Consider the following 14,717-nt stretch of genomic DNA (forward strand, 5'->3'; position numbering starts at 1 on the left):
GAGAGAGAGAGAATGCACAGCACAAATACATTTTTCTGAACAGATCTGAGAGATCATTTGTTTATTAGTTTTTGATCAGAAAAACTTCATATACTCACAATTCTGTTGACGTGTGTATAGCACATATATTTTAGCGCAGTTAACAAATTGAAATGCAAACTGCTCTGTTTCTTAGCGCCAGTCGCAGGGTGCTGTTTGTCCCTAAGCAGCCACTGTGGAGCCGCAGCAGAAGTCCCCAGACAGCAGCAGTGAGGAGTGCACGGTGCTGGAGGCGCTGCCCAACAACATGGCACTGCCCAACAAGATGGCACTGCCCACCTGCACACAGCACCAGGGCAAGGTAAGAGTAATGCCAATGACATACTAATATACAGGAAAATATCTCTGCCAATAATATAAAGGGGAATATCTCTGCTTCCTGAAGTTGTTTACATTTCTCTGTGTTGATTAAATGGAGGCAAGGGCCAATCAATGTCTATAAATGTGTCACATAGTATATCCAAAGCCGCAATGGTCTTTAAGGGGTTCGAGGTCAAGTGATTGCTCAGAAATCTCTTAAGGATGTCTGGCTGGTATTCCATCCCCTTGTGTATCACACACACACCACCTTCGATGCAGTTTCCATGATGCAACAGGGTCTAGTTCTCTATTTAATACCTCTCCAAATCCTAGGAACTGCACACACCTCAGTGTAGAAAGATATCGCCATGAATGATACCAGAATCTGCTGCTGTAATGGAACTACTGAGCATGATGACATTCCAGTTGCTCAGTCCTCCCTCTTTCCCTCCCTCCCCCTCTCTCTCCAGGAGGTGGCGCTGTACTGTGTGGCGTGTGCCAGGGCCGTGTGTGAGGACTGCGTTAGTGGCGACCACGCTGGCCATCCCACAGAGCCCCTCACTGCCGCCGTTGAGAAGCTCCGCATCACGTTGCAGGAGAGAGTGTCAGCCGCCACAAACAGGTGAGACACATTTGTGACACATCCAGTGCAGATCCCCATTACACCGTGTCTTTTACATATCATTCGTGTGCTTCTTGGGATCGCTAATTCAGTCCAGTCGATTTGCAATTCAACGCAAAATCAGCATTTTACCCCATTTTTCGACACGCTGCATATTTAATTATTTACCGCTTAAGCTGAGGAACTGAAGAAAAGAAGCCTTGACGTTAAATCGGAAATTACTTAGCTTTCTTCTGGCCTTATGATGGTGGTATAAGACAACGCAGTCTGTGTCAACCACTGCCTAATGTCCCACTAGCTTGGTGTCAGCCTCAGGTGACGTTCGCGACATAGCTGATATGCTATCTCATTCAAAGTTAAATTACCTCGTTACGCATTATAATATTCTGCATTGTATTTAGATGTGAAATTGTAAATAGTGTTCGAACAGATATTTAACTTATTATATACAATTGCCACCAACTGTTTATTTCGCCGTACGTTCTGCATAGAGATGACGTTAAAAACTAGAAAATGCATTTTCTGAAAGAAATACCTGTGCATGAAATGCAAAAGTTAAGAAAGAAAAGAAAGAAGAAGGAACGAAGAAAGGAAAGAAGAGTGGAAGAAGGAAAGAAAAAAGAAAAGAAGGAAAGAAGAAAGGACAGAAGAGTAAAAGAAGGAAAGAAGAATGGAAGAAGGAAAGAGTGGAAGAAGGAAAAAAGAAAGGAAAGAAGAGTGAAGAAGGGAAGAAGAGTGGAAGAAGGAAAGAAGAGTGAAAGAAGGAAAGAAGAAAGGCAAGAAGAGTGGAAGAAGGAAAGAAGAGTGAACAAGAGTGGCCCAGGATAAAGAGAGAGTGAAAATATTGAAACTAGAAAATGCATTTCCTGAAGGAAATACCAGTGCATGAAATGCAAAGTTAAGAAAGGAAGAAGAAAAGAAAGAAGGAAATAAGAAAGGAAAGAAGAGTGGAAGAAGGAAAGAAGAAAGGAAAGGAGAGTGAAAGAAAGAAGAGTGAAGAAAGGAAAGAAGAGTGGAAGAAGGAAAGAAGAAAAGAAAGAAGAGTGAAATAATGAAAAAAAGGAAAGAAGAATGAAAGAAGGAAAGAAGAGTGGAAGAAGAAAAGAAAGAAGGTTGAAAGAAGGAAAGAAGAGTGAAGAAAGGAAAGAAAAGTGGAAAAAAGAGTGAAAGAAGGATAAAAAAGGAAAGAAGATTGGAAGAAGGAAAGAAAAATGGAAGAAGGAAAGAAGAGTGAACAAGAGTGGCTCTGGATAAAAAGAGAGTGAAATTATTGAAAAAAGGAGATAAAGAAGAGAGATGGAGTGTGAGATAAAGTAGACTGAGAGGGATAGTGAGAAAGATGGAGAGAAAAAAAAGTAGAGAATGGAAGGTGTCTTAATGTTCCTATACAGTTAAATTGAGAGGGACAGAGAAGAGGTTCCTTGGATTTGGCGCAGGTGTCAGTGAAGCACAGGTGCAAGCCAGTTTAAAGACCCTATTATGATGTCATAATGGCCCAATGTAAGTCAATGGGAAAATTTAGATTCGTTTTTATTTAATATCTTAAAAAGTATTAAGTTTAGAAAAGTGAAATACATAGCATAAGTGTCCTTTACAAGACCTACGCGACAAAGTTTGAATGAAGTTTCTACGTTAAGCGGTTCGGGCTGAATTAATCGCAGAAAAAGGTGAGAAGAAGAAGAAGCCTAGGAATAACAATACAGGGCATTTCATGCACTGTAATAAGAAGAAGAAGCCTAGGAATAACAATACAGGGCATTTCATGCACTGTAATAAAAAACGTTTTTGAATTTAAGTAGAAAATGGTCGAAGGAATGGTCAACACATTTTGAATAATCATGTTTTCTGTTCTGTTAACTTTCAACAAATGTGCCGGATTACTCATGTGCCAAAAGTTCAAAGTTCAAACCAAGGCAATGTTTTTTATTTCAACTTAATTTAAATAACATCCTGGTGTGGATGAAATGACCATATTAGGATGACTGTGAAATCACAAGACACATCTAAAATGAGGGTTCTCATGTTGCCATTGCATGAAATGAAGACATAAGAACTCAGAAAAACAACCAAACCAAAGCATACTTTCTTTTTTTTTTTGTATTTGTGCAGTTTTCCTTGCAAATGTTTAGAAATCACCACCAACAATCTCCAATTTTGATCGCAAAAAAAAATCAGACACACACACACACACACACACACACACACAAAACCAAATCCTGGAGGGACAGCTAATTGTTTTACACTGCAATGATTCATTTTAGCCAGTTACACATTATGTATGTGTTGACTAACAATGTTTGACTGACTGAATGATGGCTTGATTGATTGATTATATAGGTTAGGTTAGGTTAGGTCAGACTGTTCATTGGTAGGTTGAGTGGTTGATTGACCGATTAATGAAATGAATGATACACTGATTAACGCTCGTCACTCTCTCACCACAGATTACCACAGATGGCAGAGGCCCGGCAGTCGCTGAGAGACATCCTGCAGCAGCTGACCGGTCAGAGGAGCTCCATCGAAGAGGACATCCACTCCACCTTCACCGATCTCCACAAGACCCTGGACGTGCGCAAGAGCGTGCTGCTGATGGAGCTGGAGGTCACCTACACCCTCAAGCAGAAGGTTCCCGCATATTTAAACTTTCCGAAGGCTTGTCTACACAGTGTACTTTGGGGGTTGGACAGACTTATTCACATCTACATGTACTCAGGGGTTGGGAGACAATGTCCGGTTTTTGACACATTGTAATAACTTTGAGTCTACCTCTCTGAGTGCTCTTCTGGCTGCTTGTCTCTTATCTCTTATCTCTTCCTGGCTTCATGTACCGTCCGTCACAATAACGAACCTGCCAACAGTGACTTGTGTTTGTCCGTCAGTGTTTCTCAGTGGGTATTCTGTACACACAGTCCAATAGAGATGGTTGATATGGGACTAACACTAGCACACAGACATTCCAAGGCTACTACTGGATAAAACAGACAACCTTGGAAATGACATAGTTGTAGCTGGTGTCTTGTGATCAAGATCACTCTGTTTTACTTGGACACAGAAAGAGGAGGAGTGATCTTCTAAACAAAACAACATCTGTTTTCCTGACTGTGTCTCTCTTTTTCCGTTTTGAAGTGAAATCCGCTAATTTGGACCCATGCCTTCTGCTTCCCTCTGTTGGTTGTAGATTTTGCAGGCCCAGCTGGATGCTTTGCTCCAGGGTGAGGAGAGCATCAGCAGCAGCTGCAGCCTGACAGCCGAGGCCCTGGACGGGGGTAGTGACGCCGCCGTGCTCCTGGCCCACTGCGGGCAGGCGGAGAAGCTGAGCGATCTGGCCAGCCAGGGCCTGCCCCTGCAGCCCCAGGAGAACGACCAGCTGGACCTGTACATAGAGTCGGAGGAGCTGAAGAAATCCATCCACAACCTGGGCACCATCGTCACCACCAACGCCGTGGCCAGCCAGACCGAGGCGGCCGGTGAGGGCCTGGAGCAGTGCGCTATAGGTATCCCCACCTCTGTCACCATAGTAACCCGGGACAAAGCTGGGGGGCTGTGCAAGGCTGGGAACGCGGTCATCTCCGCTGAGGTGTTCACGCCGGATGGAAGCATCGCTGACGGGGAGATCCTGGACAATAAGAATGGGACGTACGATTTCTTGTACACCATCCAGAAAGAGGGGAACTTCAGCCTGGCTGTTAGACTCTACGACCAGCACATCAAGGGGAGCCCCTTCCGACTACGGATGACCAGCTCCCCCGAGGATTCGCAGATCCTCTCCACCCCCTCCTCGGCTGCCAATGCCGGCTCCTCTGGGTCCTCTGGCGGCGCAAAGAGGCGCGGTGCCAAGTCACCCGGGTCGGGGAGCCGGAGTCGGCAGAGAGGGGTAAGGCGGGCTGGAAGCATGTTCAGCACCCCAAAAAAGAAGGCTAACCCCATAGAGGATGACCTCATTTTCAAAATAGGTAAGAAACAGGCGTAGGCCCAGCACCATGCACAGGCAGTAGGAGACTACATGTTATCTCAGGTAACAGTGCCTGAATATCACAGTATATTATTGAGAATTTGAGACTATAAGAAAGAAAATAAATCCTCCAGTTTAGCTATGCCTTCATCACCTTTTGCATGTCAAAAGTGAAGGTCATTCATTCTAATTGCTGACCATGTTTATTTTAATTTTTTTTTTTTTGACCTGTTGTGTATAACTAAGAAATGTCCAAAATGTCACAAGGTCAATTCTGTCAGAATGTATGACACATTTGGTTAACAGGTCTGGTTTGCCTTGAGATAAGAAGTTGTTCAGTAAAGCTGTATATTGAAACTTCATTGACAATAGTAGCCTAAAACTGCTACACGGACAGTGAGCCACACCATTCGAACATGGCAGTCTCTCACTGTCAACGGACTTGTAATTATTATTCTATGCTACTGGGAGTGAACCTCTGTGAGATTCAGTGCCACGTACGTGAGAAATGTTGAAAATCGAAATCAGTTTCTGATATATTTCTGTTAAATTACTTAAAATGCAGATCCCTTCTAGTAGCCGTGATAAATTAGTTTAGGCTAGCTAACCTTAACCCTAGCCAAAATTAGCCAACTTGGCCTCTGTCTTAAAATTCTCTGGACATGCAGCTTTTAAGAAGTATGCTGATGCTTTTATGGGTTGGGTAGAATCAAACATGATCTCTGCTGGTCCAGTTTGTTTGCTAGGGTTAGCCTACACTAGCCTACACATACACATGCACGCACATACACATGTCAGCCAAAAGGGTCTTCATCAGGGAACCTTATATGTGTTGTCTGACCATAATGTCTGGTCTTATGTTCCAGGGACAAAAGGAAGAAACAAAGGAGAGTTCACCAACCTGCAAGGCGTGGGCGCATGTGCCACAGGCACCATCCTCATCGCAGACAGTAATAATCAAAATGTGCAGGTGAGAGAGGTCCCTCTTCCGAGCGAGGGTGTCTAGCTTGTCAGGAGAGATTGACTTGAGTTCAGCAAAGGAAAGGTTGCGTGTTCAGTTGCATCCTCTGCAGAGCAGTATTCATGTGTTCAGTTGCGTGTTTAGGTGCATCCTCTGCAGAGCAGTATTCATGTGCTCAGTTGCGGTTTTCAATGCTTGGTGAATAGTATCACATTCAATGACATGGTAGGCCAGGAGGATATTGTTATGTACAAACTTGAAAATTGGCTAAAAATTGTCACATCACTTGGGGACAAATTATGCTTTTTGCCATATTAAATATCCATATCCATATGTCAGGTATTTTCCAACGAAGGGGTGTTCCAAAATCGCTTTGGGGTACGAGGGCGGTCGCCAGGCCAACTGCAGCGCCCAACAGGAGTGGCAATTCATCCCAATGGTGACATCATCATTGCTGACTATGACAACAAATGGGTCAGCATCTTTTCCAGTGATGGGAAATACAAGGTAAGATGGGAGATGGTACCCTTCTATACTCAACAAATCACTGGATATTTTTAGTCATGGAGAGTGAGAGAGAGAAAGAGAGAGAGAGATAGAAAGAGAGAGATTTGAAAATGTAAATATTTAGTTCTCACAGAATGCTTAATATCAGGGCCTAAGTTAAAATAAAAACAGCAGCAATGAGAATAAGTAGGTTCAATGGTGCTGCTGATACCTAAAGGTGAAATAAGAAAATAAAAACAATTTGATGAGTGAAGATGTTTGTACTAAATGGGATAGATGACCAAATAATGACTGTAATGACTAAACAACATAGTGAGAAAGTAGCACAAGATAATGCGTCACTGGTGTTGGTGTGAGTTAGAGGATTGTGGAGGGTTCATTTAGGACCCATCTCTGGGTGGATCCCTTAGAGAATGCTGGAATAATCATTGCATTGTTAACTGGTGTCTGGCAGTTCCATTTGTCACAGTGGCGACAGCATAGGAAAATTAGTTTTTGTGGGACACCAGGACTGGATGAGTCAGGTTTCTGCCACTTAGACTATTGGTTGTAAGATTCCTTACCACATTCATTGTCTTCAATAGACAATACTAATTGTCTTACAAATTACGTATGACAATTCTGAAAACAACAATTTTCTTATGACATCTACATATGTATACTTATTTGTTATTGAATAAAAAACATTGCTTGCTTTTATTTCCTTTTATAGCAATTCAATTTATTTACATAGCATATTTGTTCCTGTGTCGGATTATGTTCATTTGTTTCATTCTTCTAAACTAGTATTCTTAAACCCAGTAGTTCTTCTTCACTGATTTGTCCCTCAGTCTTCCTCTGTTACAAACCATACTGTCCTCTCCCTCTGCCTCTATAGTGCAGCACAAAAGTCTCTGTCCTCCCCATCCGTGCTCTCCATCCTAGTTCCCTCCATCCTCCAGTCACAGGGCCCTTCCTCGTGTCTGCATAGACAGGCCCTCGCCCTCTGCCCCTCCTGCACGCTGTTTCTTTTGGTGACCTTTGGCTCTCTTCCAGACCGTCTCTCCTTCTCCGCAGTGTGTTGTGGTTTTCCGTGACGACTCTCCCCTCACTGTGGCTGCCTTTTACGGAATTGGGCTTTTCTGCTTCTGTCCTGCAGAGGGCGCTCTCTTATTCTCCCCCGTCTTCCGTCTTTCTCTCAGTGGCCTCTGCATCTTTTCCTCTCTGTCTCTCCAGTTCTCCTGACTGTTGGGTTCATGTGTTCATCTGTTCTTCTGCACTTTGCAAGACATCTCTCTCTCTCTCTCTTGTCCTGCTGGAAGACTTGTTGTCATAGTCATTGGTTCTGGGACTTTCTCTTTCTCCTCTGCTTTCTCCTCTGCTTTCTCTGTCCCACTACATATCTGTCTCCGTCACTGTTGCTGTGGTTGGTGTTAAGTTCCAGTTGAACCCCATCTTTCTTGTCCTCTTTTTGTTCTATTTTCCCTTCAGTGTTATCAGTTGGTTGTTTTCATCGCTTTCCTTCGATTTCGATTTTCTTGCCCTCTTTCCTCACCTTGTATTCTTCTTGTTCTCTTGATCTTCATCTGGGGATGAACTGGTCTCTGTAAGTACCTTGCAATACTTACTCTGGCTGGTGTTCTCCTGATGGACAACATCTGCTTATTCAACTCCCGCTTTGTCAGGGGGGTATGCAGCAACAATTTTGGCGCCCCCCCCCCCCCAACACACACACACACACTTCTTTTCTTAAACAAATAAATAAATAAGTGTGCCAGACATCATCATGTATGGGCTTTAAATAATAAAGGTTTATTTTAAAGTATATCAGCCACTGCATGCCTACCATAATGGTGCCCTATGGTGCATACAGTATATACTGTACATACACAAATATATATATATTAGTAACAATGTTAACAAATAATAAACACGTTGCAATGTTGCAAACATTAACATTAAAATGATAACCATTGCAAAATAATGCCTTAAAACGCAAAAGTAAGCCTACAAATAAAGATCTTTTAAGGTGATGATGTGTAACAATGCTGCTACCAAAATATTCTAGAGTGCTCTTTAGTTGCTACTAAATAATAACACGCTGTGCCTTTTCCCTTGCCCATATATCTTGTATTGCACCATGCCAACAAATGCACCATGCCAACAGCCTGTATGTTTGACAGCACAGCTAACATGAACAGCTAATGGTAACAATGGTAACCAGAGTTACGTTTCCAGCTTCTTGTTAGTTACTGTGAATGCTACCAGAGCCCGTCTGCCACCTTATATTTACCAGTTGTTATTTTGCCTTAATAAAATTGAGATGTGTCATACATGGGATTGGTATAGTAGGGTTTAACCAAAATCTAAATGTAGCTATCATCAGCCTAATTGATGAGGCATAAGCTAGCCATAAACCCCCATTTGGCTGCTACATTTCTATGTTAGCAAACGCTAGCTAGCCTGCTAGCTAGTCTGTTAACATTATTTGCAAGCCTCCAAGCACAAACGTAAAGTCACCTTAAAACCTACCTGTTGCCTTTCACCATCCACTTATTTAATTGCTGTTGCATCCCCTGACATGTCTTCTCTTTTTCCCTGTTTCTTTTTCTGTTTTCAGCTCCTGACCTCCTTTGCTTTATCCATCTTCCATCCAACCAACTCACTACTCGTAGCCTAGTTCTAACTGCTTGTGTGTTGAGCGGTCATGGCGCTCACTCTCCCTCTTCTATGTCAAAATTCTATTATGGAATCTTAAGAGATGAGGCGCCTACTCTAGTCTGTTTAGTCCTCTAAAATGTTATATAACATTAAGGAAATACAGAAATGATTTAGAAACGCACAACAGCAGCTACATATAGAAAATTCCCCAAACATTTTTTTTTTTTTTTACCATCGCTTTGGCGCTCCCATGGTGCGGCGCCCCTATGCGCCGCATACAGCGCATACCCACTTTTTGCGCCACTGACCTCCCCCTACCTTTCTACTTCTCTTTCTCCATCTCCTCCAACTTTTCCTCGCCTTTGTCCTCCTCCTTCTGGTCTTCTGTCTCCATCTCTATCTCTTTCTTCACCTCTTCTTTCCTTTCCTTTTCCTTGCTTCCCCCCTTCCATGTCCTTACCCTCTCTCACTCTCTCCTCCTCTTTCTCCTCTGTTCTTTCTTTCATTCCTTCCTTTTCCTTCTTCACATTCTTTTCCTACCCTCATTCTCCTCTTCCTCTCTCTCCACCTTCTTTTTATTCTCCTCCACCCTCTTTACCTCCTCCTTATTTTTTTCACATCTTTCCTCTCTTAATTTTCCACCTCCTCTCCTTCCTCCTCTCCTTTCTCGTGCTGGTCCTCAGCCTTCTGCCCATCTCCTTCACTATACTCTACTGTGTCCAGTGTCTTCCTTAGTTCACTGACTACCTTATTCAGAAATTCAGGATCTCTCCCACGAAAATCCAACATGTATGCTGTTTTCTTTTCTTCTTGTGTAATTACCCTCTCACACCCATTTTCTTCTCCATTCACCTTTGACCTCCCCTGTCTCCCCTTTCTCTTACTCCTTTTCTGCTTTAATCCTAACTTCTTCTGACTTTCTTGCTCTTTCCAGTTCAAATAGCTTCATCTCCCTCATCAGGGGTTAACTGTACTCCCTCCCTCATCTTCTTTCTCTTTGCACCCTTTTCTCCTTGTGTCACGGCCAACTTCAATGTCCAGTGTCTTCAGTTCCAAATACAATTAATAGCTATTTTGAGGTTTATGCAAATGAATAAGGCCTTTGACAGAAGAGAGACACTTTGAATATGTTGTGAATCACACATGAATAATTATTAATTATGAATGTACTTGTTTGTTTATTTGCTTTTATCTCACTGTTCACTGGTCATTAGCCTGTATATTGGTATTGTGTGGGAGCATTTACAAACAGTTAGTACTAAGCGTTCCTAATGTTGTGTATCTGTTCCTGTATCTGAAGGGTAAGCTGGGCTCCGGGAGGTTGTTGGGTCCAAAAGGAGTCTCTGTGGACCATAACGGACACGTGATCGTGGTGGACAACAAGGCCTGTACCGTCTACATCTTCCAAACAAGCGGGAAGCTCATCTCCAAGTTTGGTAGCCGTGGGAATGGAGATAAACAGTTTGCAGGTGCGCGGCTTTATAACAACCTGAAAGATTCAGTGCAAAAAATTGGTCTTGCGTCAGTAGTGTTGTTCAGTCGGCCATGTTAACTCTCCCTGTTTCAATCCTCTTTCAGGACCACACTTTGCTGCAGTGAACAGTAATAATGACATCATCGTCACCGATTTCCACAATCATTCTGTAAAGGTAAGGCATGCAGATAATGTAATTTCCAGACCAGTTAGGGCGACAGTCCTAGATTACAGTTATACTGTAGTTCTGTTAGTTATTGTCCTGCAGGTCTATTTCTGAGAGTTGTTCTGAGCGATCAATGTGCTTTCTTGCAAGTGCAGGTGTTTAATACAGACGGAGAGCTGCTGCTGAAGTTTGGCTCAAACGGAGAGGGCAATGGGCAGTTCAACGCCCCAACTGGCGTAGCAGTAGATACCCATGGGAACATCATTGTGGCAGACTGGGGAAACAGTAGGATCCAGGTATGAAGCCCTATGGATATCTAACCTCTTACTAACTTATCCTTTGTCATGTGACATGATAAGATATTTGATAAAATCTGCTGTATAATATCACAGATTTTCCTCCTCTTTTTTCCCCCCATCATTCTCCTAACTTGTGTCCAATTCTTCCACACTACAGCCTTGAATTTTTTGCCTTTTAACTTGTATAGGCCCAACTCTTGGTGGGATTTAAGATTTAAGTATACTGTTTATTGTACAGTTTATTGTCTGTGTGCCTTGTAGGCTCTCTTTCTTTTGTCTATCTTCAAATCTATATTTATATGTCTGTATGTAACGGTAGCGAGCGGGTACAGGGCTCTGCGGTGAGAGACACCTGAAGTGTCGTGCTAGCAACACACACTTGGTTTTGGCTAGACACTAGCACTCATTGGTTTTGGCCTTCTTGCTAGCCAGGTGCGAGGTTGCGCATCTGGGTCTGGTGCAGTGGTCTCTTATCTAATTTCCCCCCATCTCCTTCTTGATCCTTCCTCTAGGTGTTTGACAGCACCGGCTCTTTCCTGTCCTACATAAACACATCGGCTGACCCCCTGTACGGCCCCCAGGGCCTGGCGCTCACATCCGATGGGCACGTGGTGGTTGCAGACTCGGGGAACCACTGCTTTAAGGTGTACCGCTACCTACAGTAAACAACCAGGAAGCGTTTCTACCCGACCAGATCAAGGTGCGGCGTCCTCAGCCTCTGGCAAACCGGAAATGTTTCTCAAAATGGAACTAAAGCAGAAACCGGCTCCAAAGGAGCTTTTGTTTAGGGGCCTCACACCACTCATTCCAGGCTTCCCGTAATAAAACGAGATTTTCGCTGGCTTGTGCCTCCTGTCCCCCTCAGAAAATAGACATAGTTTTGCAAAGTGCACCCCCACCCCCTTTGCCCGTTGCCAAGGGTCTGGAATGTTTGGAATGACTGTTCATTTTGTAGTGCAAAAAAAGGGATGCTTCACTCTCAACCACTTGCTGAAGTGTTTTGTGTCAAAGATATTTATTTAGGCCTTTGGGGCCCCAGTAGGACAACCCTTATGGCCCTGGTTTATTTCACTGGAACAATCATGGCAAAGAGAAAAGTGAAAAAGGCAAACAATATCCTGTAATCTGTCTGTGAGATAGACTTGACTCGAGCAAAAACCAGGGAAAGCATCACTGCAGTTCTGCAGTGGCCTCTTGAAGCAATAGAGGACAATAGAGCATATGAAAAACAGAGGATACTAACTAGTGATATTCAAGTAACTAGTGAGTACAGGAATTCCTTATGCAGCCAGCAAGCACTAAAACTCCCAGTGTGGGACACCTATTTCCTGTCTAAGGTCCTAGATAAATGGTTCTGAAAAAGGCTGGTTCCTGTGGAGAGAACACCTAAAGCTTATAGTAGCTTGCTTCCTCCAAAATCTTGCTAGATAATATCTTGACCGAAAGATGTGATCATTAGATCCCTGGTCCAAGATGAACCTAGTGCTTGATCGAGGCAGAAGGTCGATATTGACTGGTTCATTTACAGTTTTTTTTACAATCAATTTCACACTTGTCTCAATACCATGTCAACTTCTTAAAAAAGTTTGCAAACACACAACTGAGCACATCAGTTAACCTTTCGTGCAAAATGCACTACAATCAGCAAAACAGTACTTCACCCAAAAATGACTGCTGACATAACTATATGAAATGCTCTCTCACAGCAATACTACTTTGTCGCTAAAAATACAATGGACTAAAAGACAGAAATAATAATATAATCATGTTTAATAATAAATATTATGTGTTGCCGTATCCTTCTATTTTGCATAGATTTGTGCTGCTTTGCAAAAAAAGAAAAAGTATGACACCGAGGCGCACATATATCTGAAATGCTGCAATATGCTTCATGTCAGCTTTATGCTACAATTTCTGTGTAATACTATGACACAACAAAAAGCGTGCAGATGCTTTTCATATCCAGTACAGTGGGTGAAACAGCCACAACACTACGTGATACTACCACAACAATGCTGCTGTAGCCTAATGCTGACTCATGGTGTCCTGTGTATTTGGCGTCAGATTTTTATGAACTTAACATGTACTGCAACATCCTATGTATCATTTCCACCCCTACAAGCAGATATCAGGACACAAGAACAGATTCTTTGTTCTGTTGGCTTGCCTGCCACAACACTGTAGAGACCACTGTTGAGTGTAGTAGCATTCTGGGGTCCGTTTCCCTCATTGTGAGCCCGTGACTTACAAAGACAGCACTAATAGTAGAGTAATAAATGTCTACAACTACATCAATATTTTGTGTATAAACATGCACATTTGACCACTTTTGTCTAGATGGTAACAAAGCTGCAAAAAAACCTAAAAAAGAAACAATACGTTATTTGCTCAAATCTGAATAATTTGTTATATTTATATATTTAAGTTTTAAGTATACAGTTTAATTTGTACGTCAAAATACAGTAAATCTGCATCCACAGTGAGCTAAAATTCGTCAGGTTTTGAACTGAGCTGTAACTGTTTTCAAAAGAGCATCTAAGTTTCTGAAATATGTAAATTTACTGTAGTTTTACAGCGTTAAGTTGGTTGTGAACATTGATTGAGATCTATACATTTCGGAGAAAGTGGATATTGAATGCATTTTGTATCAAAGCAATGCAAAAGTTCACATAGTCTACTGATATGGAGATTATGTGTTCAGTGTTTGAAAAAAGTGGACATGGTATTAAGTGTGAATATAATTGTAAAAAAAACTGTAATATGAAAATGCTATGTGATTAATACAAAAGACGCATTAATCATAATAATCACGACTTGGCCAAATGCTGACGAATTAATGAATAATCTGCACTTTGTGTTTGCCTAAAAGCTTGCCTAAAGCCAAGAAGTGAACTTGTGGACTGCACTTTGGTTCATGTCCTCCGAAGACCCTCCGGCTACTATAATATTTCTACATAGAGATATTCTGCTTGTCACTTTGTAATTCTAAATCTGCACAGCATTTAGCTATTTGTTTTTCTATCACTATAGAAAAATTATGTCCAAGAAATACACTATTTTAGAATTAGGCTATAGCTTTTCTAACAGTCGTACAAAATAACAGCTGTTCAACACAGAGTTAGGGTTCTGCTCAATAAAGGCCCTACATCCTTTTGCCAGTTCCCGTCCCAAAAAGGAAGAGTACATTTGTCTATTTTTAATATATAATAGTTTGAAAAGTCACTCTATTCAGAAATGCCATTTAGCAGCATTTTATTGTTGCTCAGTACTAAAGACCAAGCTTGGGCATGATACTGCTTGCCTGTTAGATGTTAGTTATCACTGTATACCAGAGTAATTTAGAAGCATGTATTATACCACAAAGTTCAAATCGTGGCATTACAGCAAAATAAAAAAACATAACAGCATCTTTATCAATGCACTGATTATTCATTCACTTTATATGTATGTTTTTTGTTTTCATGCAAACTTCCTATGACTTGTTCTGTTCCAATGTAATGTTTACATCTATGAAGCACATATTATTTATCAAGTATGGTACTGGAAGAATGTATATTTATTTCAGATTTCAGTGTTTTTCTATACAGTATTATTTATAAATCATCATTTTCAGTCATGAATGTTATTTTTTATGTACCATGAGGATTTGTATTTTACGTTGGAAAAAGATTGTGTATACATGTGTTACAACAGAATGTTCATCGTTCATGCCTCAATTTCAGCCTTAACATAAGTTTGTTTCAAATGTAATTATTTT

The 14,717-nt window shown here is 41.7% G+C and overlaps 1 protein-coding gene across 1 annotated transcript; it reads left to right on the forward strand.

The window, feature by feature from the left end:
* Positions 1 to 304: 304 nt before the first annotated feature.
* trim2b (tripartite motif containing 2b) lies at positions 305 to 11,625 on the forward strand (the record flags this gene model as incomplete). The annotated part of the gene is made up of 10 exons (XM_080838253.1): positions 305 to 340; positions 810 to 961; positions 3,406 to 3,586; positions 4,140 to 4,914; positions 5,780 to 5,883; positions 6,214 to 6,381; positions 10,322 to 10,490; positions 10,600 to 10,670; positions 10,817 to 10,957; positions 11,473 to 11,625. The coding sequence occupies 10 exons, from the start codon at positions 305 to 307 to the stop codon at positions 11,623 to 11,625; spliced, it is 1,950 nt and encodes a 649-aa protein (XP_080694379.1).
* Positions 11,626 to 14,717: the final 3,092 nt, after the last annotated feature.

This window comes from Sprattus sprattus (assembly GCF_963457725.1).
Source record: "Sprattus sprattus genome assembly, chromosome: 5".
Lineage (NCBI taxonomy): Eukaryota > Metazoa > Chordata > Actinopteri > Clupeiformes > Clupeidae > Sprattus > Sprattus sprattus.